General features: G+C 51.2%; 1 protein-coding gene across 23 annotated transcripts in view; it reads right to left on the reverse strand.

Annotated features, from left to right (window-relative positions):
- The window catches only part of DYSF (dysferlin), a 218231-nt gene that overhangs the window by 153682 nt on the left and 40587 nt on the right, over positions 1–23962 (reverse strand). For 13 of the 23 annotated variants that reach the window (XM_014836665.3, XM_014836658.3, XM_014836661.3 and 10 more), the window contains exons 4-13: positions 22654–22759; positions 13016–13130; positions 11628–11720; positions 11064–11275; positions 9266–9394; positions 8765–8827; positions 8005–8055; positions 6120–6150; positions 5389–5504; positions 951–1077 (exon numbers count right to left, since the gene is read on the reverse strand). In XM_014836665.3, the coding sequence (XP_014692151.1) occupies positions 951–1077; positions 5389–5504; positions 6120–6150; positions 8005–8055; positions 8765–8827; positions 9266–9394; positions 11064–11275; positions 11628–11720; positions 13016–13130; positions 22654–22759 (1043 nt within the window). The remainder of the gene's footprint in view (positions 1–950; positions 1078–5388; positions 5505–6119; positions 6151–8004; positions 8056–8764; positions 8828–9265; positions 9395–11063; positions 11276–11627; positions 11721–13015; positions 13131–22653; positions 22760–23962) is intronic. The other 10 variants (XM_014836669.3, XM_014836663.3, XM_070511971.1 and 7 more) reach the window with 1 other exon arrangement.

Here is a 23962-nt window from a genome sequence, read left to right on the forward strand (position 1 = left end):
CCACCCAGGAGCCCTTAAAAACTACCCATGTGTGAGCCATACCCCAAACAGAGTTAGTCTGACACACTGGAGGTGGGGTCCAGGCATCTGTACTTCTTTAAAGCTCCCAAGTGGTTCTAATGTGCAGCCTGCATTGACACCCACAGCTCCAGAATATTCAGTGTAATTCCCCCAGCAGTTACTGAGCACACAGGGTGGGGCCCAGACAGGGCTAGCCCCTGTGAGAACCAGGCAGCAGCCACACTGGCCTTCCTGGAAGGATCAGGACATAGCCACAGCTAGGGTGACCCACTGTCCCAGTTTGCCAGGGACTGAGGGGTTTCCTGGGACATGAGACTTTCAGTGCTAAAACCAGGACAGTCCCAGCAAACTGGATGCCCATTCTTCATCTGTGGACATTGAGCCTTTCCAACATTTCAGCGACTCCTTCCCCAGCCCAAAGTCTGCAAGCTTGCACACTGGGGCTTCCTCAAGAAAGGAATGAAAATCAATGAGATTCAGCCCTAAGCACAGAACTGAGTCCAAATGGTGCCAACTCCCCAGTGAGAACCAAGGAAACGGGTCCATGGAGCAGCTAAGCAGCCAGACCAGGGCTGGAGGATGCTGAAATGGAGCCCAGGGGCAGCTATTACTCTCAAGATGTCTTGCATCTCTGTAACTCCACCAGCAATTTATATTACTTTTCATTCATTCTGATTGCTTTTCTGTGGTTAAGAAGAGTTTTAGACCCTTGTGAAACCTAGAAAGGCTGTGAGGCTTCCCCAGAGTGCAGAGCAGAGGGAGGGTTGGGCTGAGAGCTGATCTAATAGACCCTGGAGGTGAGGAAGCCAGGCCCAGGGGAGGCAGGGAGGGAGCAGAGGACCAGCTCCTCCATCTCCTTCCTCCCAGGGAGCTGACACGGCCCAAGGACCCTCCACACAGTCACAGCCCAGAGAGGGCACCAGACTCACTCTGTGGTAAGTCCTCAGCCCTGAAGACCTTCAGACAGAAGTGCGCTCCTCGAAGGGCCATGCCAGTTGGCCTGAGCAGATTGCTTTCAATGTCCTCCTTGTCTTCAGAGGGGTCCTTTCTCTCCAGCTACAATGCAAACCAAATAACAGTTACTTAAAGTGCTCTTAAGCACAATCTTTTCCCTTCCTCGACCAATACCACTGAAATGGCACATCTTGAAGAAAGGCACATTGCATCTTCCTACTTACTAGCATGTGATCTCGTGCAGATTCCTTACCCTGAGACTCTGCTCCCTCATCTGCACAGCGGAGACAATACTACCAACCCCACAGGCTGTTGGGAGGATTGACTTCAATAACAATGTAAATGCATGTGGCACACAGTGGCTTCTCCACAAACCTTAGTCTCCTTCCTACTCCACCGACTAGAAAACAGTGTAGAAGTGACTAAGCTCCAGGCTGGCCACTCTGTCTTCATAACATCTGTTCATTCACTCAATAAGGATTTACTGAGCGACTACTAAGTATCAACATGGTGCTGAAGGGCGAGGGAGGCAGCAGCGAACAAGGTGGACAGACAGAGGCCTTGCCACCATGGAGCTCACCATCTTGCAAGGAAAGCAGACTTTTAAGCAAAGTTCTGTTCTTCCATTCCACTGGCTGGAATACAGACATGATGATGGGAACTGGAGCGACCATCTTGAGCCGTGAGATGGAAGCTACATGATGAAGATGATGGAGCAAAGACCAGGAGCCTAAGTCTCTGATCACTGTGGAAGCACTATGCCAATTCTACCTAATCAGGTATTTATGAGGGAGAAAAATAAACTTTTATCTTTCTTAACAACTGTTATTTGGGGGTAGCTATGTTACAGCAGCTGAACCTCTATCTTAATTCTCATAGAGGCCCAGGTGAGATATGATGGGAACCTGACCTTGGACTCTCATCTTGGGATGGGAATGAGGAAAAGCATGCACTGAGGTTGTCATGCCAACAACACTGGCCAACTGCACACATGTGGACTGATGGGATGTGGGACTGAGGGCTGATGAAAGTTGGGCTTCTAGCTTGGGGGACTAAGTGAATGACAGTGCCATTTCCTAAGATGTCACCTAACGCAGGATGGGGAGCAAGTGTGAGCAGGGGGCAGCCAATGATACTAGGTGTTCATATGTTAAGTTAGAGGGGCCTACAAGACATCTTAATGTGGCTTTGTTACAAGCAACTGAAACTGAGTGCCTAGAGCTCTGAAAATCCAGGCTGGAGATGAGCAATTTAGGAGTCTCAGGTGGAAAGAGATGGGCTCCTCCATAGTGAGGGTCAAGGACACAGCCAAGAGGCAGGCAGGGGAAATTTTATTAGGCCACTGAATTTGAAGGATCCATTTTAAAAAAAAAAAAAAAGGAAGAGAATCAGGAGAGTCAAGAATGCTAAGGGAGGAGAGAGTTCCAAATAAGACATGGGCTCTGGAATCAAACTGTGGAGCAACAGAGTGGATGAATGAGAGAAGAACTCCTGGGACTTGGCAATGAGTGACCCTTAAGCAAGTAGTTTCAGGGAGGAGAGGAGGTGGGGATCATCCTGAAGAGGAGAAGGAGCGAGCAGCTAGTCAGGGAGTGGAGAAAAGGAACGCAGTGTACTCTCTCAAGAAGCTCGGGACAGCTGGAAGGAAGGTGAAAGCAGCTTGGAGAGGAGGGGTGGGGAGAAATGGGTCGAGGCAAGGGTGTTTTAGGATAGGGACATCTTAAGCCTGATACAGATCAAAGGACAGGAGCCAGAGGAGAGGGGCAAGAGAAGAGACCAGGAAGAGCTGATTGAACAAGATGGCAGAGAATATGGCAAAGGAAGTAGGGGGATAGGAGATGGGGGATGGGAAGGGAGGGAAGATGAATGAAGATGGGAAATGAGCTGAGGACCGAGGGGGCTTCAGGAGCTCCCAGCATCCACCAGTGTGCAGCTCTGCCTCTCTAAGGGAGACTGAGGTTGAAGCTTAGGAAAGTTTGGAAACTGCAACCACGGAGAATAGATAAGGAGTAAACTGCACTCGAGTAAAAGAAGAGGTTGACAGCACCCATGTTCATCCAACCAGCAACTCCAGGTGACTTCTGGCACCAAATGGACCAAGGAGTGGTGTGGACGGCATGTGGTGGGTATGGTGGGGGGCACGAGGTGTGGCAGGAGGCCCCAGGGGCGAGTAAGCACATAGTGAGGATTATGATCATGGGTTGTGTCCAGGCTGGAGGAGGAGGAGAGTGTGGCAGGAAGGAGCTGATGGACTGGGAAGCCGAGAGGGGTCAGGGGGTTGTAATCTCAGGGAGGAAGAACTGTCATTCAGCGAGAGTGGGGCAGGGAACGAGGCAGAAAGAGACTGGTGGAGAGAGGGACATGTGAGCTCAAGATCTCAAAGGAAGTAAGAAGAGATGTTGATGGCTCATCAGTGAGGACACGTCACACCTCAGAACAATGGCAAAGATGGGAATCTGTGAGCAAGGACCCTCCTGGACCAGCAATAGCCCAGAAGACTGGAAGAGGGGGAAGCAAGCAGTGAAGCAGGCTTCGGAGGAGGAGGCAGCGCTGAAGTTGGGAAGGGCTGCTATGACCAGGCAGCTACAGCAGGGAACCAAACGATGGCTGCTCTTCCCATCCCAAGACCCCCAGAGAGTTGGAGCGGAAATGGAGGCTTCCCTCTGAGTTGGTTTCAAGAGAAGCACTTTCCTCAGGGAAAAAGAAGGGTCCAATTAATGGGAAGAGGAGGAAGGAATGTTTTAGAAGAGGATAATAGAGTCAGAGATGCCACATAGAAGGAGCAAGAAGGTACAATGTCTGGAGAGACGGGCTACAGAGGGCCAGAGCTGGACTGTATGGGATAAGAGAGCAGGACAGGTGCCCTTCAGTGGACTTGGCCCCCTGAGCTCCACTGGCCCCCTGCACAGCACCCTGGATTCTTACTCCCCTAGTCCTTTCCTCTGTGGCTTCCTGAGCTCTTGTCATCAGCCAACTCCTCACCTTAAGAATTCCACAACTAGAAGGACCTGCAACTAAGATATACAACTATGTACTGGGGGGGGGGGGGGGGGGGGCGGGGAGGCGGATTTGGGGAGATAAAGCAGAAAAAAAAAAGAATCAAGGAACTTTCCACCACCTCCACGATTACATGCGGCTTTCCCGCCACCTCCCCACCACCCTTTGCCCTGGAAGATCCACTTTCCCCTCCCGCCTGTCCTGCTCCTCCTGGCCATCACATGCTGGGAAGAAAGGGACACATCTTGCAGCTGCTCCATTCTCCCACCCCTCGCCCCCACCATCTCTCCTTTTTGGAAGTCCACACCATCCATGTGCTTCTCACTGCTGTCATCCCCCAAGTCAAGGACAGGTGCTCATCTTGCCTTGATGACCTCAGTACCTGCCTCGTCATTTGCCTAATTGATCTCCAATTCTTCCATAAGATAATCACCATCCATGTGGACAAGTCAATCACCAACACAGCTCCTTGTCCTCCACCAACAGCGCCTTAATCTCCCCTCCCCTACAGCCGCTAGAGGCATGGCCATATCGCAAACCTCCAGCCACTCCGAACCAATCCTCTAGCAGAACCTTGACCACTGAAACCCTTCTCTGAAGACAACTTCCAACCTATCGCTCTCCTCCAACCACCTCCCCACCACATGCAGTGAGGCACACAACACAGAGCCTGGCACACAGCAAGCACTCAATACACACGTGTTCCCCAGCCCTTCCCTACACTGTGTATCCCCCATCAGCTCTAGGACCAGCACCGGGAGCCATGCCCAGATGCCCTGGCTACATCAGTCCCGGGCTCCAGCACCCCTGTCTTGCCCACACCTGACACCTCCGCCATCAACCTACCTCTCTTCTGCTTCTAGGCCACTGAGAACTATGAGGCCGTACCGCAAAGTCTCCAACCCAGAGGGGGTGCTCTTGTGCCTGCTCAGAAATCCTTCTATTTATATCTAATTAACCCCTCAGTCCTCTCCCACAACAACTATTCCAAACCTTTCTTCCTCTCCCCAAACAGACAAAGATGCTGGTCCCTCCCCAGTCTAAACAACCTTTCTCATTCTTAGCACCTCCAGCTTATAACTTTACTCACTGACCTATAAAGATAAAAATGAAATATTCTTAGGTGATAAAATTCAGGCTACAATACAGTGTAGAGAGAGAGACCTCATTTTTGCAAAAAAGAAAAATACACATATATATCCTTCTGGGAGGAAATGCAAGAAGACAATAACAGCTCTCTACAAGTGGTAGAATTATGAGTGATTCACTTTTTCATTTATGCTTTTCCATATGTCCCTCATTTCTCGTAAGTATCAGGTTTTCCTTTAAGTCAGAAAAACTAAAGTTGCTTTATTTGTTTGAGGCCTCCACTGCCAGGTGGAGGTGCTGTGAGGAGGATCCAGGGAAATGACTCACCGGAGCTTCGTCTCCAGGCCCCAGCACACAAAGGCTTGCTTTCAGGTAGCCTTTGGGCCCAGCAGAGAAATCGTCAGGGTCCGAGAGCAGCAGCCACTTCCTGAGATAGGCGTGTCCTAAGAGAGACAGTCTCCACTGATGATGGCAGGATTGGAAGGACCCAAGTGTGCACTCACATTCAGGAACCTAGGGGGGACTACATTTGGGTGAGATGAAGGACCCCTCCACTGGGACACAATGGCAGGACTCAAATTCTAGGATCAAAAGGTACTTTGAATGTTCATGAGGGTCAGAGTCAGAAATGTTAACAGACACCCCTATACAAGGCTGCAAAGCCAATGCCAAGGTCATTTTCCTCCTTCTCAGGAAGTGACCAAACCAGAGCAGAAACCAGCCTGTGGAGAAATCCTGGACTTGTCATCTAGATGACCCACCCCTATCTGAGGTGACCCCAGTTTCCAGCAACCCTTGCTTGGGAGCTTCTAGACTTAGCATCAGTTGGGCCAATTGAGACTCAGTTGAGGGACTGATCTTCTTAAGGACGTGTTTTACCCGGAAGATGAAAGCCTGCCTTCTCTTCATTCCCGCAGCTCTCCCCTCCAAGACCAAACTCCACATCTAAAATCTAAAACCCCCAAGGAGGAAGGGTGAGTGTCCCAAATGGGTGTCCCCAAGCAGCCTCCAGAACCAAAGTGCAAAGATATGGCCAAGGTGATGAGAATATGACTCACGGGGCTCTCTGTAGATGGTACCCACATCCATCTGAAATCAGACAGAAGAAACGCACATCAAACTCTTGCCCACAGCGTTAAAGTACAGTGCATCATACCATCCCATTAAAAACGAGGTTTTGAAGAACATTTGGAGACATGTGGAAACGTTCATCATTTGATATAACATGGGAAGAAAGCAGAGTGCATTTTGGTTGCAGTATGGTGAAGCATATCCATGCACAGAAAAGAAAGAGCAAAGTAAATACAACAATGGGTAAGTGCGCTATCTCTGGGTGGTAGATTTGGGTGGTTTTGATTTTATTTTTATTCTTTCTTGTATCTTATAATTTTCTATAAGCAATCATAGATTCATGGTATATTGACCGTGGTGGAGGCTGTGCATTGTGTGAGGGCAGAGGGTACCTGGGAACTCTGTACTTTCCATTCAATTTTGTTATGAACCTAATACTGCTCTAAAAACCTTTTTTTAATCATGGATTACTTTTACTATTAGAAAAAATGAAAATAATTTTTTTATCTTAACCTTTGGGTTCTCAGAACAAAAATGTGTTTCAAAGATTAGAGACGCAAAACATAAGACCCCATTTGTCACAAAACAACTCGGGATCAAACCCATTCCCAGGAATCAGATTTAAAACTGCTTCTCCAGGAAAACAGACTTAGTTTTCTGACTTGTGACTACTTCCCAGAGAAGAGGGCCATATTTTATTTGGCTAGCAGGAGGATGTTCAAATAAGTCTGTCACCTTTCTTCCCATGTGATAAATGCCTGAAGATTTGAAAATGAGGAAATCAATAAGAATGACAACAAAACACCACTCGTGAAGGTCTCCATTGCTCGCTCCCTTCGCTTGATGTGATCTGTTCCAGCCTTCCCACGAGCTGAGTCACAGTCAGCTCTCGGTTCTCGGCAGCGCGCTGTTCACGTCTGCACTGTCGGGGACAAATGAGGGAGGCAGGCTCCCCCTCTCCACTGCCCCCCACCCTGATCCCCTGGACTCCACATCTGGACCCACTCCCAACCCAGAGAGAGGGTGAGCTCAGGCACAGAGGGCTGGTGTCACGCTGGCCCGAGATGGTCAGATCAGGAGGATGGCAGCCTAAACTCAACTCCCATGCCATCTTCCTAGATGTCAGGACAAACACGGATTAAAAATAAGACGCCGAATCCCCCCTGTTGGAAATAAGGGAAGAGACTTCCCTCCTCTCTCTTTTCGTCAGAACATTTACCACGCCAAACTTGTCAATGTAAATACTTTCTCTGCCTCTTTGAGCGGATCTGTTTAGAAACTAAACAAGCTTTTTGTGAGCTCTCTGACCCTGTGTCTCTCTCAAGGCTCTCCCAGTCTCTGTGGGAAGGGAGGAGCTAACTTTGCTCCAAGTTGTAAAACTACGTCCCATCATAAAAATGCAAGCTTGTTTTCTGTTTTTTTCCCCTGGAGAAAGTCAGTTAACTAACACAGATGGTCACCCCAATTGCCAGGTCAAGTTAGGATGAACTTGTGACCCAGGGTGCTGTCCAGTCCTCTTACTTGAGGACTCGTCATTGTTTATCTGGAGAACGTGTTTGGAATGGGTTGTATCTGCCTGGCTACATAGAAAGATTTCTTTCTGTCTTTACAACCTCTTTGTGGAGTGCCTGTGATGTGCACCACAGTCTGGTTTAACGCCTCTCCAATAAGAAAAGTGTTTTCTTTCTCTACTACCCTTGTGAAGAGGATTTCTGGGCTGAGAGAAAATTTTGGTTTTCTTTTTTTTTCTTTTCATTCTATTTCCCCTACACAGACCAAGATAGACAGGACCCCTGGAGCACATTATCCACGGAGCCTCCACTCACGTGGATAAGGGAGAACTGACTGCTGTCAAAGAGAATAACTAATTACCCGGAACTCCCCGATGAGGGCATCTGTCCGGAGCGAACAGGAGTCTACCACCTGGAGGGAAAGACAAAGCAAAACTCTCAATGACAAGGAAATGTTGCCCCAGACAGGGCCCAACCCAACAGCTCTTCCCACCCAAATAATAAAGCCCACGCGTAGCTAGCACTTGCTCTAGTCCAGAGATTATCTGGAGCGATGTTAACCCTCACAGGGACGCCTTGAGTAGGGCCTATTCTGATCCCCACTCTAGAGATGAAGAAACAGAGGCTCAGAGAGATTACAGGACCTGCACAGACTCACACAGCCCCTACATGGCACAGGCAGGACTAGAATCCAGACAGTTTGGCTCCAAAGCCCACGCTTTTCACCAAACTATACTGCCTTTCAGAGGGAAGAAAAACAAAGAGCTGAGGCTCAGAGAGAGGCAATCTTGGCCAGAAGCAGGCAAGTGGACAAAGAAAAAAAGAGGAAAATCAAAGTGTCCCCTGCAGGAATGATGTCAGGACCTGGCCTGAGGCACCTGGGGGTGCTGAGCAGCGGGGGGGTCTCCCCACTGGGCTGCTGCCTCATCTGAGCTGCTGAAGGCACTTCTGTGACCAGCAGAGCTTAGCAGCGAGCTCCCCACATCACCCAGGCCCCGGGCCCTAAGCTTCTCCTATACACTCTCACACTCACACCCCTACATGCATATACACACACAGGCACACTGAATGCATGTGTGTACACAAGGCCCACAGAGCATGCCTTGATCCCTGAGACGTACCGTGATAAAGACGGCCTCGTCAAACAGCTCCGAGGGAGAGTCAAACACGTTGAAGAAGAGAGTCTGTTGGTTCAGGGCAAAAGGAAGATAAACGAGAGCCTGTTGACCCCCAGGCTGGGAAGAGGGTCGGCCACACCCACAGCCTTCAGGTCTGGTCCACACGGAAAGTGCGGAGTGAGCTCTGCCCGGCCCTGAGCTCTGAGGATTCGACAAGTTCTGGGGTGTTCCACCCCTGACCTCTCAGAGGTTGTCATCTCCAGGACAGCGCGGGTGGCTGGCCCCACAGGAAGACAGGGATGTGGAGCACCAGGAGCCCGGGACAGGAATAAGAACTAGAACCCTCTCTCCACTTCCTCAGATAACGTACTCAGGACCTGGCACACCTCTCAAACCAAAGTTAGCGCCATGAACAAAAACTGAAAGAATTGCCAGGTATCTGCCGTGTGCTCCCAATCTGGAAGGCCCACCAAGCTACCAGCCCTAAAACGCGGTGTCTCCCACCTCGTTGAAGAGCGGGCTGTTTCCCCTGTGGATCCGAGTCCGTTTGGTCTGCCTGGCCGCGGTGACCTTGACCACAGGCTTGATGTTCACCCCTGGCAGCTGGCGCCCCTCGATCACCTGGACCCTGATCTGAAAGCCAGGAAGGGGCATGAGCAGGAGGAAGGGGAAAACAGTCAGGCACCCACCTCCCCCAACCCCGCCACAAAGAAAGCCAGAAATCTCGGGGACCACCCTCCTTGCTGGCTTCTTGGGAAGGAAATTAAAAAAGAATTAGGAGGAGCATTGTAAGAATAGTCATATTTTCCCATCAAGGTACCTTGCAGCTGTAAAATCCCACAGTTCTGCAAAAGAGCTGCCAGGCTGCCCCAAATAAGCCACCAGTGTTAAATCCCAGAGCTGGGCCAAGGATGCAGCCCGGTTCACTTCATGCAGCCGTTGGCACAATCCCCACCTCGGACCCTGGATGCTGACGTTTTGAAGTGGCTCGAACATTCTTTACTAACAATTCCCTCAGAGGTCAAACTTACGTGGCGACATGACCCCACTTTATTCTTTATAAGATGTAAGGATTTCTCACATTCTGAGAAATAAATTAAGACTTTTCTCCATTGAACTTTAAGTAAATGAAGTTTCGTAAATATCTGTGCTTCTTAAATGTAGGCAAAATATTTTTAAAAAGATAAAATTTAAAAATATTAAAACAAGTTTCATGGAAAAAAGATATTTACTGGTTCTAATTTCTAATCAACAGTTATTTCTTTATGGATTAACTCTTTTTAAAAAACAGCATACTAAAATAGAGGAATGTTATTTTGTTAACAATAGGAAGGTGGGTAAGTGATTTTTATTCTCTTCATTGTGCTGTATTTTCCAAGTTTTCTACAATAAATATATATTAATTTTCTAAGGAGGAAAAAGGCAATAAAAACATGCCTTGGGAATAATAATAATAACAATAAATTAGAATTTTGTCTTTCGGGTAAACATAGTGGTTATAGCTGACACTTTTCCTTAAATTATCATGATTTAGAACTGAAATATATTTTTACAATTTGTTACACTTAATAAATAAAGATTTGAGTTTTCTGTTTTGAACTTTGAAAGTAGTTCTGAAGAGTTAAAGACCGCCTAATGCAACTACATCAAAATGGAAAATTCTGCACAAAAGAAAAAGAACAAACAAAGGACCAAAATCAACAGGCAAATGGGATGGATTTTGGGATAAAAACATGTCAAAGGGTTAATATTGATAGTTTTATTCTGTGAAGAGCTTGAAAAAATTCAAATTCCACATGACTGAGAAAAATCCATAGCTATAAGTAGGGGAATGGAGAGAGGGAGAAAGACAGCTAGACAGGGCTTCTTAGATCTGGGGATCCTGTTCAAACACTCATTCCGATTCAGCAGGTCTGGGGTAGGCCCAAGATCCTGCATTTCTAACAAGCTTCCAGATGATGCTCACACAGGTGGTCCAAGGACCACACTTTGAATAGCAAGGAGCCAGCTGGCTAGACCAACTCTGGATAGGAAAACAGATGACACAGGTAAAGATATGCTGGATCTCTGCAGTGACTTCTTTTTTCTTTTTAAGAGCAAAACCCTGGGCTGGGAAGAGGCTTGTTCTGAGGCCCTAATACATGAACTCCCCAGTTAGCATCTGCCCAGTGCCCACGGAAAGCAGGCTCCCACCAAGGAGAGCCCTTAGGATCTTCCATGAGGCTGGAGAGACAGGCAGGCACCGGCCCTCGAGGCTGCTGATGGCTAAAGGAGGGACTGTGGTCAGGAGTCGGTGCATCACCTGGAAGTCCTGTGGTTTATCCGAAAGCAGCTTTCTGGGCGCAGGCGTGCTTCTCTTCCTTTTCCCCCCAGGATGGTAGGGGGGAGGATGGGAAGGTGGCTTCTTCGGGGTGGTGGGAGCCCCGGGTCCTGGGGCTCCGTTCTGATCCAAGAATGGCTCTGCCTCATCTCCCGTGAGCCCCTGGTCCTCGGTGTCCTCCTCTCCTCCTGTATCTGGGAGGAGAGGGTGCTAATGAGGGCTGGATCCCTCTGGCCCTGCCCTTGAGACCCCACCCAGCCGATGGAGGATCCAGAGACCCACCACCCATCTCCCCTACCCCTCCCCTTTCCCACCGGTGAGCCAGGATGGATGAGGGAGAAAGGAAAGAAGTTTCCAACAGCTGAAATTTGAGGGCGGTCAGTCCAGTTAGTCCAGAGGAAGGAAAGAGAATGGCCCTAGCCCTCCCCACCACGCCCTGCAGGACGAGCCCTTCTGGCCACCTCGTCCCCCTCTCATGAGCTGACGATGGTGGCAAGTGAGCTGGTTACGAGTGGTAGGATCGGGACAGCCTGGCCCGTGTCTCACCCGTGGGGGCCTGCCACTTCTTTCCAGAGTATCTCGTGTCCACGGTGCTGTCACTGAGCAGGGACCAAGTCTCGGCCCGGCTCTGTCCCCCACCTGGCACGTGGCGGAGCACAGCCCCAGGAGGGGAGGAGGGAGCGGGGTGAGGAAGCCTGCCTAGGGCACCCCCAGCCCAACCCTGCTCTCCCCCGGCCCCAGCCTGGCACAAAGCTCAGAAACAGTTGCCACGTCTATTGGTGACTGTCCCTCTGCACCACCTTCCAGGCAGGACTGGGAACTGGTCACCTCTAGGAGCCTTCTCTCTGTGGCCCAAATCTAACTGTCAAATCTACCCCAAAAGTGGTCCCAGAACATTCGGGGCCCTCCACACCCTCTGTCATCAGGAGCACCCCATCTGGCCCCTGTCAACCTACACCCCAGTCCAGAGCGATCTCCCCACCTCCAAGCTCAGATGGTGCCAAGCTCCGCATGCTGGGCCCTGCTTACCTCCCTCACTAAGAGCCCCACGCAGGGCCGGGCTCCAGGGCAGGCCTAGGGCACCCGAGACCGGGGCTGCTGGGTCTAACGCTGTGTTGGTCTCTAGCTCCCTTCACCATGAGAGAAACTCTAGAATCTTTCCCCTGGGCAAGTCCTCATCTGGCCCATCTGCATAGCTTCCTGCCCACCCCAGCAGGCTGGACCCCACAGAGGCCTCGCCAGCTTCCACGCCCAGGCCCCCCACTGCCAAGCCGGCCACCCTGAGCTGGGTCCTTGCTTGACAAGGCCAGCAGAGGTGAGTGAAGAGAGCTGAGGAAACTTTGGGACTTGCTAATTCAGTCTGCTCATTTCACAAATGAGAAACTGTATGCCCAGAGAGAGAGAGTAGCTGGCCCAAAGGCACACAGCTACTTGGTGTCAAAGGCAAGACTGGAACGCATGTCCTCTGACTTCAACCCAGGGCTCTTTCAAGGAAAACCCAGCTCATTTGTCACATGCCATCACCGAAGGCCTGCTGGGTGCCAGGACAGGGAAGCATTCAGCTCTGGGGAGTGGGTGGAGCCCCAAGTATCACATAGGCCAGACCCCATCCTAGCACAGGCATGCTCCCTACAGCTGTCCCCCATCTGGAGCTGCACAGTGTGGGGCCCGAGCCGGGGCACAGCCCCTCCCCTGGACAGCTGGGCGGGGAGGGCACCCTCACAGGAATCCCAGCGGCACCCAGGGGAGCATGCCCTCCGCCCCTTCTTTCTATAAGGCAGAGGTCAGCTCTCAACACTCCCCACCCAGCCACCCATGTCCTCCCTTCTGAGGCCTGCATAGCCCCCAGCCTGGGAAAGGCACCCCAACCCCAGGCTCGGGCACCACGGCTGGGCTTCTTCCTCCATCCCTGCCGGGGCAAGGGAGCTCCTCACCAGCCAGCATATCCACATCGGGCAGAGTCGGGGAGGGTTCCAGCGGCACAGAGGGTGGGAACAGGGGCACAGCTCCAGGGAGCGGCGTGTAGGACACCTGCAGGACCAGCGAGGCCTGGAAGAGGTGGGAGGGAGAGCGCAGCAGGTCAGCACATTGGCCTGGGGCCACCGCCCTCCAGCATCCCTCCTGTTCCTTTTATGCCTCCACCGAGGAAGATGGCTCTGACAGGGGTCAGGTTTGCAGGAAACTGTGGCAAAGCCACCCCAGGGGCCCATCAGCATAGTCAGGTGGTTAAGAGTGCAGAATCTGGAGTCAAGTTCTACCACTCAGAAGCTGTGCAACCTTGGGCAAGATCTGTAACCTCTCTGTGCCTCAGTTTCCTCATCTGTAAAACAGGAGCAGTAATAGCAATAGCACCTTCTTCATAGGGTCAAATGAGGATTAAATTAGTTGATAGAGCACACACTAAGCTTCTATAAATGAATCAGCCATTGAAGCTCTCCTGCAGGATTTTTCAACCCTCAGCCTAGACCCGCCTTCAGGAAAAAGCCTCCTTGGCCACTCTGCTCGGCCAAGGGCCTTCCCCTGTTTCTCCACAGACAGCTCAGCCTCCCTCTGCTCGGGCCCCAGCTAGCACTGAGAGGGTCTCAGGGTACCACTCACCTTTCTGACCCTCTGACCTCCCAGAAGGACCCCATCTCCCATCTCACCCCACCTGTTCCAGCTTTGACCAGCCGAGAGTGACTGGTCACACCATCCACGTGGACAGGGGAAGGCTGCCTTGTGCTCCCAGCCCTCCTGACCCCCCAGGAGTCCTGTACTGTTCAAAGGGGCCCCTGCGCCCAAAGAAAAGGTCCAGCCTCACAGCAACTAGGCGCGTGGGGCCCTGGTCCAGGGTTCCCCAGTACCACAGGTCCAGCATGCCTCCTGGGGTAGGCTTTTTATCAATCAAAGTAATAAATGCTTTATTTAAGAATGTTTGGGGACTGGCCCGGTGGTGCAGCGGTTAAGTTCGCACGCTCCACTTCGGCAGCCGAGGGTTTGCCGGTTTGGATCCTGGGTGCGAACATGGCACCGCTTGGCAAGCTGTGCTGTGGCAAGCGTCCCACATAGAAAGTAGAGGAAGATGAGCACTGATGTTAGCTCAGGGCCAGTCTTCCTCAGCAAAAAAGAGGAGGATTGGCAGCATACGTTAGCTCAGGGCTAATCTTCATCAAAAAAAAAATAAAAAGAATGTTTGGAAAGTATAAAAACTTTAAAGACAGGCCAGCCCAGTGGCATAGTGGTTAAGTTCGTGCACTCCACTTCAGCAGCTGGGGGTTTGCGGGTTCAGATCCTGGGCACAGACATACACACGCTCATCAAGCCACGCTGTGGCTGTGTCCCACATACAAAATAGAGGAAGACTGGCACAGATGTTAGCTGAGGGCAAATCTTCCTCATAAAAAAAAAAGGAAAACAAATTGCCATAATTCCACCACTATTCACATTTTGGTATAATTCTCTCCAATCTTTTTAAAGGAATAGTGTACTGCTCTGCTGTATATAAATGCTCTTCTTTTACTTAATGTCAGACAATAAGCATCTCCCCAGGTTTTGATGAACCCATTATAAACATAATTGTTAATGATGCATATCATCCTCTGAGCAGCTCGGCATAATTCACTAGACATATATATACCTCCACTGAGACATACTGGGAATGTCCAGAGACTCCTGGAGTGAATCTTGGTCCTGAGACAGAAGGGGCTGAAGGACATAAGTGTATCCAGATCTGGGCTTGAACCTCGCGCACTGGGGCCTGGGCAAGGGCAGCCAGGCTAAGGGAAGGGAGGGCGCGGTGAAGGTGGGGCTCAGAAGCTGAGGAAGGAGGCCCCAGGCAGCTACGCATCATCGCAGAGACCAGGCAGGAAGCAGACGAGGCAATGAGACCCTCCGAGTCCCGGATCCGAGGCTTTGCCCTGACAGCTACGCAAGGTCCTGAGCTACCACCAGATGTCGCCACTTGAGCAGCCCGCGCGGCCCGCACGCTGCGCTCCTGCAACCCCAAGAACGGAGAACAGCCTCCGGGCCGATGCCCAGACCCGCCCACAGCCACGCCCACCTCCGGAGACGCCGGTTCAGCTCTGCGGAGGGCCTGGGCATCTTCCCTCCACTCCATCCAAAGGCAATTTGGGCTCTTTGGAGCAATAACTGATTCCAGGTTTAGGCCAGAGAAAGTAGAAGACGACCCTGGAATATCTTTTTATGCCAGAAAACAAGGAACTACTCAAAGAAGGACAGAGACATGTCAAAAGGACAGAGAAGGCTGCTTTCGTGGGCTCCCACCGGCAAAATCTGGGACAATTTAAACAAGAAAATAAATAATGATAGTAACAGATTAAACCATTGAATAAAGTAGGAATACATGAATCCACATGGAAATAAAGAAACAGGACAGGAAGACGCTTTTCCTTGCAGTGGAACGCCAGCTGACTGATGCAGAAAAAAATAATTGATTTAGGATATCACCATTTAACAACCATCAAAGCAATGATTAACCCAGCCAAGAAGCAGCAATGGTGTTAAAACTGCTGAGTAAAAGTTGGGTGAGGAACAGGGCATTTACAGAGTCACAAAGTACCTTCCCACACAATTCTTACTTATTAGAAAGGGGACCGGATTTGTGATGAGCGGAGAAACCCACCAAATGCTAAATTAACCAAAGGATCAAGGCTAACAGCACAGTAAGGAAACAAATCAGAACCACGCACCCTAGGTTACGATGAGGGCAGCACAGCATCGCTGTGTTCTATTCCCACAGGTGCACAGCTTAAGTCTAATCACCAGGAAACATCAGGCAAACCCAAACTGGGGGACACTCTGCAAAACAACCGGCCTGTATTCCCAAAAGTGTCAAGGTCGCAAGGTTATAGAAGTCAAAGAAAGACTGAGAGGAATTCTCCCAAAGGCAAGGAGACAAAGAGACAAAACAACTAAAACAACACATGATCCTTAATGCTGTAATGGACACTGTTGAAAAAATGTATGAAACTTGAATGGGGGTCTGTGGATCATATGGCTGTGCTGGATCAACGTTAATTTCCTCATTTTGAAGATTGTGTTGTTATGTAGGAGAAAGTCCTTAAGCAGAGGAAAGACACTAAATTCAGTGATGGGCCAAGAGGTTGGCAATTAAGTCTCAAATGGTTTAGAACAAAATATTCTTTATAGTGTTCTTGCACCTTTTCGCTGAATCTTAAATTATTTTGAAATAAAAGTTAAAAACGTCTGAGAACTCTGCTTCTGCTGTAACCACAGGAATCTCACTCAGCAGAGACAAACAAAGGCCCCCACCGACTCGTGCTGATTCCCACCCTCCAGGAGTAAAGCGAGATCGGGACCAGCCGTAGAGTTTGCAGGCCCAGGGCAAAATGAAAATATGGGCCCCTTGTTAAAAGTTTATTAAGAATTTCAAGATGGCAACAGCAGAGAATGAAACCAAGCACAGCCCTGGCTGCCCATGAGGCTGGCCCTGTGTGGGATGCATCTGAAAGATGGGAGTGGGGGCCCACCTGACACATCTGGCCTGCCCCATTCATGCATTAATTCGCTTATTCATCCCCTCCACAAATATGTATCGAGTACCTGCAAGGGGCCAAGCACTCAAGATACTGGGATATTTCCATAAATAAAGCAAAAGTTCCTGGCCCCAAGGAGCCGACATCTTGGCAGAGGAGACAGACAATACATAATCAACAAAATAAATACATAAATTATACAGTATGTCAGAAAGAAAAGAAAAACTAAACCAGGGAAAATGGGATCAGGGGAGCAGGGTGGGTGCAGATTGCAGTGTTAGATCAGGTGGTCTGAGTGGATCTCAGGAGAGAGTTGAGCAAAAATCTGAAAGGGGCACAGTTTGGCTGCCCTTCAGCCCCAAGTTCTTCTAACACTCAGTGACTGAGGTCTTCTGACCCTGAGTTCAGATCCCCTTGAAGAACACCTCTTCCTATTTCTCAGGGCTCGCCCTGCCTAGCCATCCCCTCCACACTACCTGGGGGCTTCTGGCACACCATCTCTGTGCTCTGTGCAGAGGTGGGGCCACAAGAGTATAACTGGCCCATGTCATGGCCTGGGTGCCAGCACCTGAGCATGAGGGCTCAGGAGCAGCCCTCTGGGAGAAGCAAGAAGGAGCAGCAGCCACAGAATCCCAAGACCACCAAGGCAGCCCTCCCTGGGGTTTCCTGAGCATCAGGTACCTCCACCCTTAGGGCAGCACACCAAGCTCCAGAAGAATTGGCAACAAGCTGGTGGCTCCAGGTGCTTCAACAGACATCCAGCACTGAGCCAGCTCCATCTTTTACATGCCCATCAAAGACCCAAGGAACATTCCAGGCAGCTCAGAGGACCTAGAACCCAGGATCTAGAACAGATCTGGCCACCAGGGGGCAGTCTCCAAGGTCCACTGCTTCAAGCCCAGGGGTGGTTAATACTGGAGACCCCTAGCTCTACTGGGGATCTAAAGGAAAGGGGGCATGTCTGTGGGCCCCACTCAGGGTCAGGCCCTCCTGCCCTCACCGTGACCTCATGGCCTGTCCCCTTCTCCAGACATAACCAGAGCTGAGAGTTTCTTCCTGTGGGATGGATGCAAGCTCCATGCTCTCCCAGACCACATGACTTTGGCCTGCAGCCCTCAGGAGGGCCCTCTTTAAGACCGTCCACATCACGATACCCACATGACAGCCCCGTTCCTCAGGTCCCCAGCACCAGCACCAGCATGAAGACATCCTATCACAAGACCATTATCAATCAGTCAGTGTCCACCAGAACACACTGCCCTGGAGCAGGTAACCTCAGTCACCCAGGTCTGCTATCTTGAGGTCACTGTCAGCAATATCACAGAATTCTGGCAGGTCCGATCTGGTCCCCAGCCTAGGGCCCAGGAAACCAAAGGCAAAGATAGGGGGCAACCTTATCAGATCCTCCTACAGGTTATATGGCCAGGCCCCGGGGACCTTCACCCACCCCACCACGCTCAGCTGCATTGCTTGCTGCCTACTTCCTGGGCCACAGCTTTCTAACGCTGAGCTTAGCAGGAGCAAACCCTAGACCATCCCACTGGCACCTGCCCTGACACACACTTCACATTGTTGTTTGCGCTGCCAGTCGATTCCAACCCCTAGCAGCCCTGTGTACAGCAGAGCAGAACCCTGCCCAGCCTTTTTGCACCATCCTCTCACCTCCTGATGCTGTATCAGACAATGTTCCACTGCTGTTCATAAGAGTTCTCAGGGCAAATTTTTTCGCAAGTGGGTGGCCAGGTCCTTCTTCCTTGTCTGTTTTAGTCCAGAAGCTCCACTGAAACCTGTCCACCATGGCTGACCCTGCTGGTATTTGAAATACCAGTGGCACAGCTTTCATTATCACAGCAACAGGCAGCCACCACAGTATGACGACCAGATGGGTGGTGTGGTTCCCTGACCCGGAAATGAACCTAGGGCCCCAGGGGTGAGAGCACCCAATCTTAACCACTAGACCACCAGGGCTGGCTACACACTTCATGGGTGGACAGGAAAGTCCTGTAGGTGCCTGGGTCTTAATATTTACCTTCCCCTCAGACAATGCCCAGCAGCTGGCAGAGGGTGAGACGTGGTCCTGAGCTGAGGTCCGGGGGCTGGCGGCATTTTCAAACCGCTAGAGGAAAACTCGAGGGTTCACCGGAGCTCTGTGTCTGCCCACCTCCAGTCCCTGCTCCCAACACTCAGTGCCCTGCTGGTCCACACCCCTGGGTGTCATGTGTTCCTGTCACCCAGCCAGTTTCTCTTTCTGAGCTGACTCTGGCTTTTAAGGCTGAGGCAATTCCGACACAGTTTTCCTGGTGTATCCGTCCCCTCATTAGCAAGCCGCTCTCAAAATACTTTTGTGAGTATGTTACTTCTTTCCTCCATGTGTTGCTTTTCTCCTCCAGGACAGGGGTCAGGGTTTCCCCTTCAGTTAGAAGCTGTCTGAGGATAGATTTGGCGTCTTCTCAGGGCACACGGCCGTATCAGAAGGGACTCGGGCAAGAATACTGAGGGACAGGCAAGTGGAGTCCAGGCACAGCCCAGCCTGTAGCAGGGCCTCCCTCGCGGCCTCTCCCGGCCCCTCCTCGTCCCCTCAGTCCTTCCAGGGCTTTCTAAGGATCCCACAGGCCCTGTCTGCGCTCCCGTCACTCCATCAGCAGGTTCCTTTGCCCTCTGAGGCAATCTGAACCACAACCAATCGGGGACACCTGGCATGCTCTGCCCACTGGGCCCAACCCAGAAATCGGCCTCAGTGAACAGCCAGTGATAATGCTTGGCTTCTGATGGGGCTCTCTGTCCCTTCTGAGCACATCCCCTGTTCTCTGTGCCTCCCACTGCAGTGCAACCGGCCCAGGTCCCACAGGGGAAGCCCCAGCTCAGAGGGTCTTGGGACCTCCCTTGGGCTGCACTGTACCTTAGTGCTACCACAGAGACCAGAAGATGCTCCCAGACTGCCCTCCCCACACACACGGGCCAGAACTGCTCCTAGCCAGCAGAGGGGAGGCCCCATGGACATTGTGATTTATAAGAAATATATATTTGGTCATTCAGATGACTAAAATATATTTCTCGTGTAATATTTGGTCTTCATTCACAGTTCCTGGCTTAGAGCTCCCAAAACCCTTGGAATTTCCTAAGTGCTGAGAGTGACAAAGGTTTCTCATATTATGTTAATGAGGTGACTTTTGGACCCACCTAAGGAGGGGGGCTGGTTGCCAGGAGAACCAGCTGTGTGATGGGAGGGTTGGAACTTCTGTCCCACCCCCAACCTCCTGGGAGGGGAGAGGGGCTGGAGGTTGAATCAATCACCAATGGCCAATGATCTAATCAATCATGCCTATGCAATGAAACCTCTGTAAAAAAAAAGGACAGTTCTGGCGGCTTCTGGGTTGGTGTACACACAGAGACTAGGGGAGAGTAGAGCACTCAGAGGGCACGGAAGCTGTGTGCCCCTTCCCCATACTTTGCCCTGTGTATCTTTTCCCTCTGGCTGTTCCTGAGTTAGATCTTTTTAAGATAAACCAATAATCTAGTAAGTAAAATGTTTGCCTGAGTTCTGTGAGCTGCTCTAGCAAATTAATCGAACCTGAGGAAGAGGTCCTGGGAACCTCTGACTTATAGCCAGTCGGCCAGAAGCACAGGTAACAGCCTGGGCTTTCGACTAGTGTCTGGGGACGGGGAGGTCTTATAGGACTGAACCCTTAACCTATGGAATCTGATGCTTTCTCCAAGTAGATAGTCAGAATTGAGTTGAACTGTAGGCCACCCGGCTGGTGTCCAGAGCACTGTTTGTTGGTGTAGGGAAGACTAAACATACACACACACTTTGGAATTGGGTCCAGGAACCTAACATACCCCACCTCTCCCAGCTGGTGCTCAGCCCCAGGCTAAACCAAGCAGGGCCCAGCCCTCCTCTCCCATCCACCACCTTCTGGCCCTCACACCCCCTTCTTGGAGACATGGTTGGTGAAGGCTTGGCAAGCTCCGCAGACAGCCAGGGGTACCAACCTGGGGAAGAGAAGGCAGCAGATTCCCAGCTGGTGAGCAGGAAGTGCAGCCAGAGAGTGGGAACAGAGAGAGAGGAGGAGAGACGAGGCATAGGAGATGGTCACCTGCCTGGCTCAGCCCCAGGGACAAGGACCAGGTGTCTCAGGGGCTGGATGGGCCTCTGAACTTGGAGGGGAGCAAGCGCAGGAGAACTTGCAGGAAACAGCAGCGTCATGGATGCATATAGGGCTGTAGTGGAGAGATGTTTGAGCAGCTTGGCCAGGAAGCTAGAAACTGGTTGGAAGCACTGGGGCCCAATATACAGCAAAGGAGGTAGCCCATCCCTGAGATGCGATGGAGACACAGCGAGCAGATCCTCTAACTCAATTGTCACCAACTAGTTACTTGGAGGAACTCAAGGGTGGGTTTGGATATTTTAACTGTTTTTCCAAATTGTTCTTTTTCCTGTTGTCATGTTAATGAGATGCAGTCACCAACCATCCTGAACCAGACCAAGCTTCACCACAAGAACTACGCGTTTGACCTTTGCCTTATTTTTAATGCTAAGATCTCTCCAGGAGGAGCTTGGGCCTTATTGCCATGACCTGCAGTGTATGTGGAAGCATGTTCTCCAACTGAGCCTGTGCAAGCGAATAACCCACCTCTCCTTTTTGAATATTCATTCCCCATCCGAAATAAATGTCCCTGCTTCTCCTTGTTCGGGAATTCCATGACTTTGGAAATGATTCCTCATGGTCTCCTATTTGCTGCAAATATACTTTACTTTGTGTGACAACTACTTCTGCTGGAGAGTCTGATTTAACTCGCCAAGAGGGAACCCACTCGGGTTTCCATAACAGTTCCAGAAGTCCTTGGAGTCCTTTCTCACTATAGGGAGCATTAGGGGACTGGAGAATTCAAAGGGAGGACAAGAGGGGATTCAGGAGGTGATGGAGACAGGCTGGGTGAATACTGCACTGAACCAGAATGTTCTACCAGTGAGCACTGTCTGAGAAAGGAGCAGACTTTCCTGGCAAGTGGCATCTCTCCATCAACGAAGCATCTCAGCCATCACTGGCCTAAGACGCATCAGGAGAAAATTCCAACATAAAAGAGCAGCGAACCAGGAATCCGTTCAAGTCCCTTCCACCTGAGAGTATAGGAGATGCATCCCCTGATTCGTGTCCCCATTTGGACAACAATTCACTGTGTGACTCCAGTCAGTCATTCTCTTTCTCTAGCTCTCAGTACCCAGTAATGGTTCCCAGAGCTCTGGCCAGACTGACCACTTCCTGACACGAAGCTAGCCAAAGGCCCCCAACCTCAGACACACACACACACTCCACCGAGCAAGGTAGCCCCACTCTGTCTGAGAGAACTCAGCCCAGAATCCCCCAGGGCCCCACTGGGAGGAAATATTTCCAAATCGATAGTTCCTCCAGTGCATCCTGGGAGGTGTGGCTGACCCAGAGGGAAGGTCAGGAATTCTACTAAGCCAGGAAGAAAGAACCCTGTGGGTATATTTAGATCACTAAAAATAACAGGAGGCCAGAGATGAGGGCTGGGAATTGCCTGCGAGGACTGGGAGAGCACTGGGAAGGCTGGGGGAGGGGCAGGAAGGACAAAGGAGGACAGGAATGGGGTCCGACAGGTCCGAGTGGGCAGGGGAGAGGGATGTCTGTCTCCCTTCCCTTGTGATCTGTGACCCGGATGCGTCAGTCCGGATCTGGAGAAGAAGGCAGGGTAGTAAGAGAGGGCTGCCAGGGATGTTGGGGGAGCCATGACCAAGGCTGCCCCAGAAGCTTGGGAAGACATTGGGTTTCTAGTGAAAAACCAGTTCCAGGAGGTGACCATGCCTCCCTCCAGGGCAGGAGTGGACCCCCGGGCAGGCCAATCTGGGGTGAGACAACACTGACTTGAGCCCAGCAAGTGAGGCTCCCTCCCCTCCGTTCCCATCTCTTCTACCCCAGCGCCCCTCCCCAGCACCTCAAGCCCTGGCCAGGGAGAGCTCTACTGGGAGCTGGACCATGACACACATCCAGGGTCAGAAAGGCAAGGCCTCAGACCAGACACTGGCTTGATGCAAATGCCCGATGGGCACTTACCCCTGTGGGCTGCTTCTTGGTGTCCAGCAGGGGGGCATTGAAGCTGGCAGACAGACTGGGGGTGGCAAGGACCTCCCGGAGTGGGACCTTGGCTTCTCCCAGGAACCTGAAAGGAAAGAGAAGGAGAATGTAGGAAACTAGCCAAATGTGCCCAGCTCTTCTCCTGCCATAGCCCTCACCACCACCACCTCACAAACCTCACACAGACAAGCTGATTTGCCTAGAACACCATAGTCACCTAGGCCCCTCAAGGCTCCCCCCGCACCTCTGCCCCCAGTCACTCTGTGAGCTATCTCTGGGGGCCATGCCCCTCTCCCTGCACAGGAGGGATAAGAGATACCTTCCCTTCCCCCAAGGTCAACGTTGACCCCTTTCTGCCCCTCCTCAGGGGCCCAGCCCTGCCACCCCTGCCAGTCTGGGTTTCCCCACATAAGGGCTGTCTTGCCCATCAGATCTCGGCAATCCGCCAGACTAGCATCTGTGAAAGCAAGGGCAGTTTCTCCACCATCACATCCGCGTTGCTCATCTGACCCATGTCTACACAGGCCGTCTATACTGGTTTCCCAGGGCTCGGCCAGCAATGATTATAATTGAAAAACAAAGACATTCCTGTCTTCAAGGACAAGGAGAGAAGAAAATCGGGTCAGGGGAGACAAACCCCAGTCCTGAGAGAGGCGCAGGACCGTCACACCACACATACCCGAGGATGCTCTGATGGAGGGGAGGAGTCCCATAAACAGATGGGCTCTTAGGAGAGAGGGGGCACTGCGTGGTGATCAGTGAAGGGACCCCGCAAAGGGTGCCAAGGAAAAAGGTTGTGTTCCTAAACTAAGAAATGGGCAAACTGCATTCTGCCCCTCTGCAGCGATGGCAGGACATCAGGGGCAGCGAGCGGCCCGTGTGGATCGGAACTGTCACCTGGTGTCTGCATGGGACTCCTGCGTGCTTCCTGCACATCACTGTCAGGCACGAACAGTGAACAGCTACAGCTGTGCTCTCATCACTTGCTTCTTCACTTTTTTTTCCCGATGGATAAACAGCACACCTGTTCTCTGGGACCTTCCTTTTTCTGGTCTCTATAACAAGTGATTTGAATATGGATTTTATGACCTTATGAAATAAAACTTCATCTTGACCTATATAGCTGATTTTTAAAACTGGTTGCTCACAATGAGGTACCACCTCACATCCATTAGGACGGCAACAATCAAAACAACAGATGTTGGTGAGGATGTGGAGAAATTGGAGCCTTTGTGCACCATTGGTTGGAATGGGAAAAGGTGGGGTGGTTATGGCAAATAGGATAGTG

Source organism: Equus asinus, chromosome 6 (genome assembly GCF_041296235.1).
Source record: "Equus asinus isolate D_3611 breed Donkey chromosome 6, EquAss-T2T_v2, whole genome shotgun sequence".
Classification (NCBI taxonomy): Eukaryota; Metazoa; Chordata; class Mammalia; order Perissodactyla; family Equidae; genus Equus; species Equus asinus.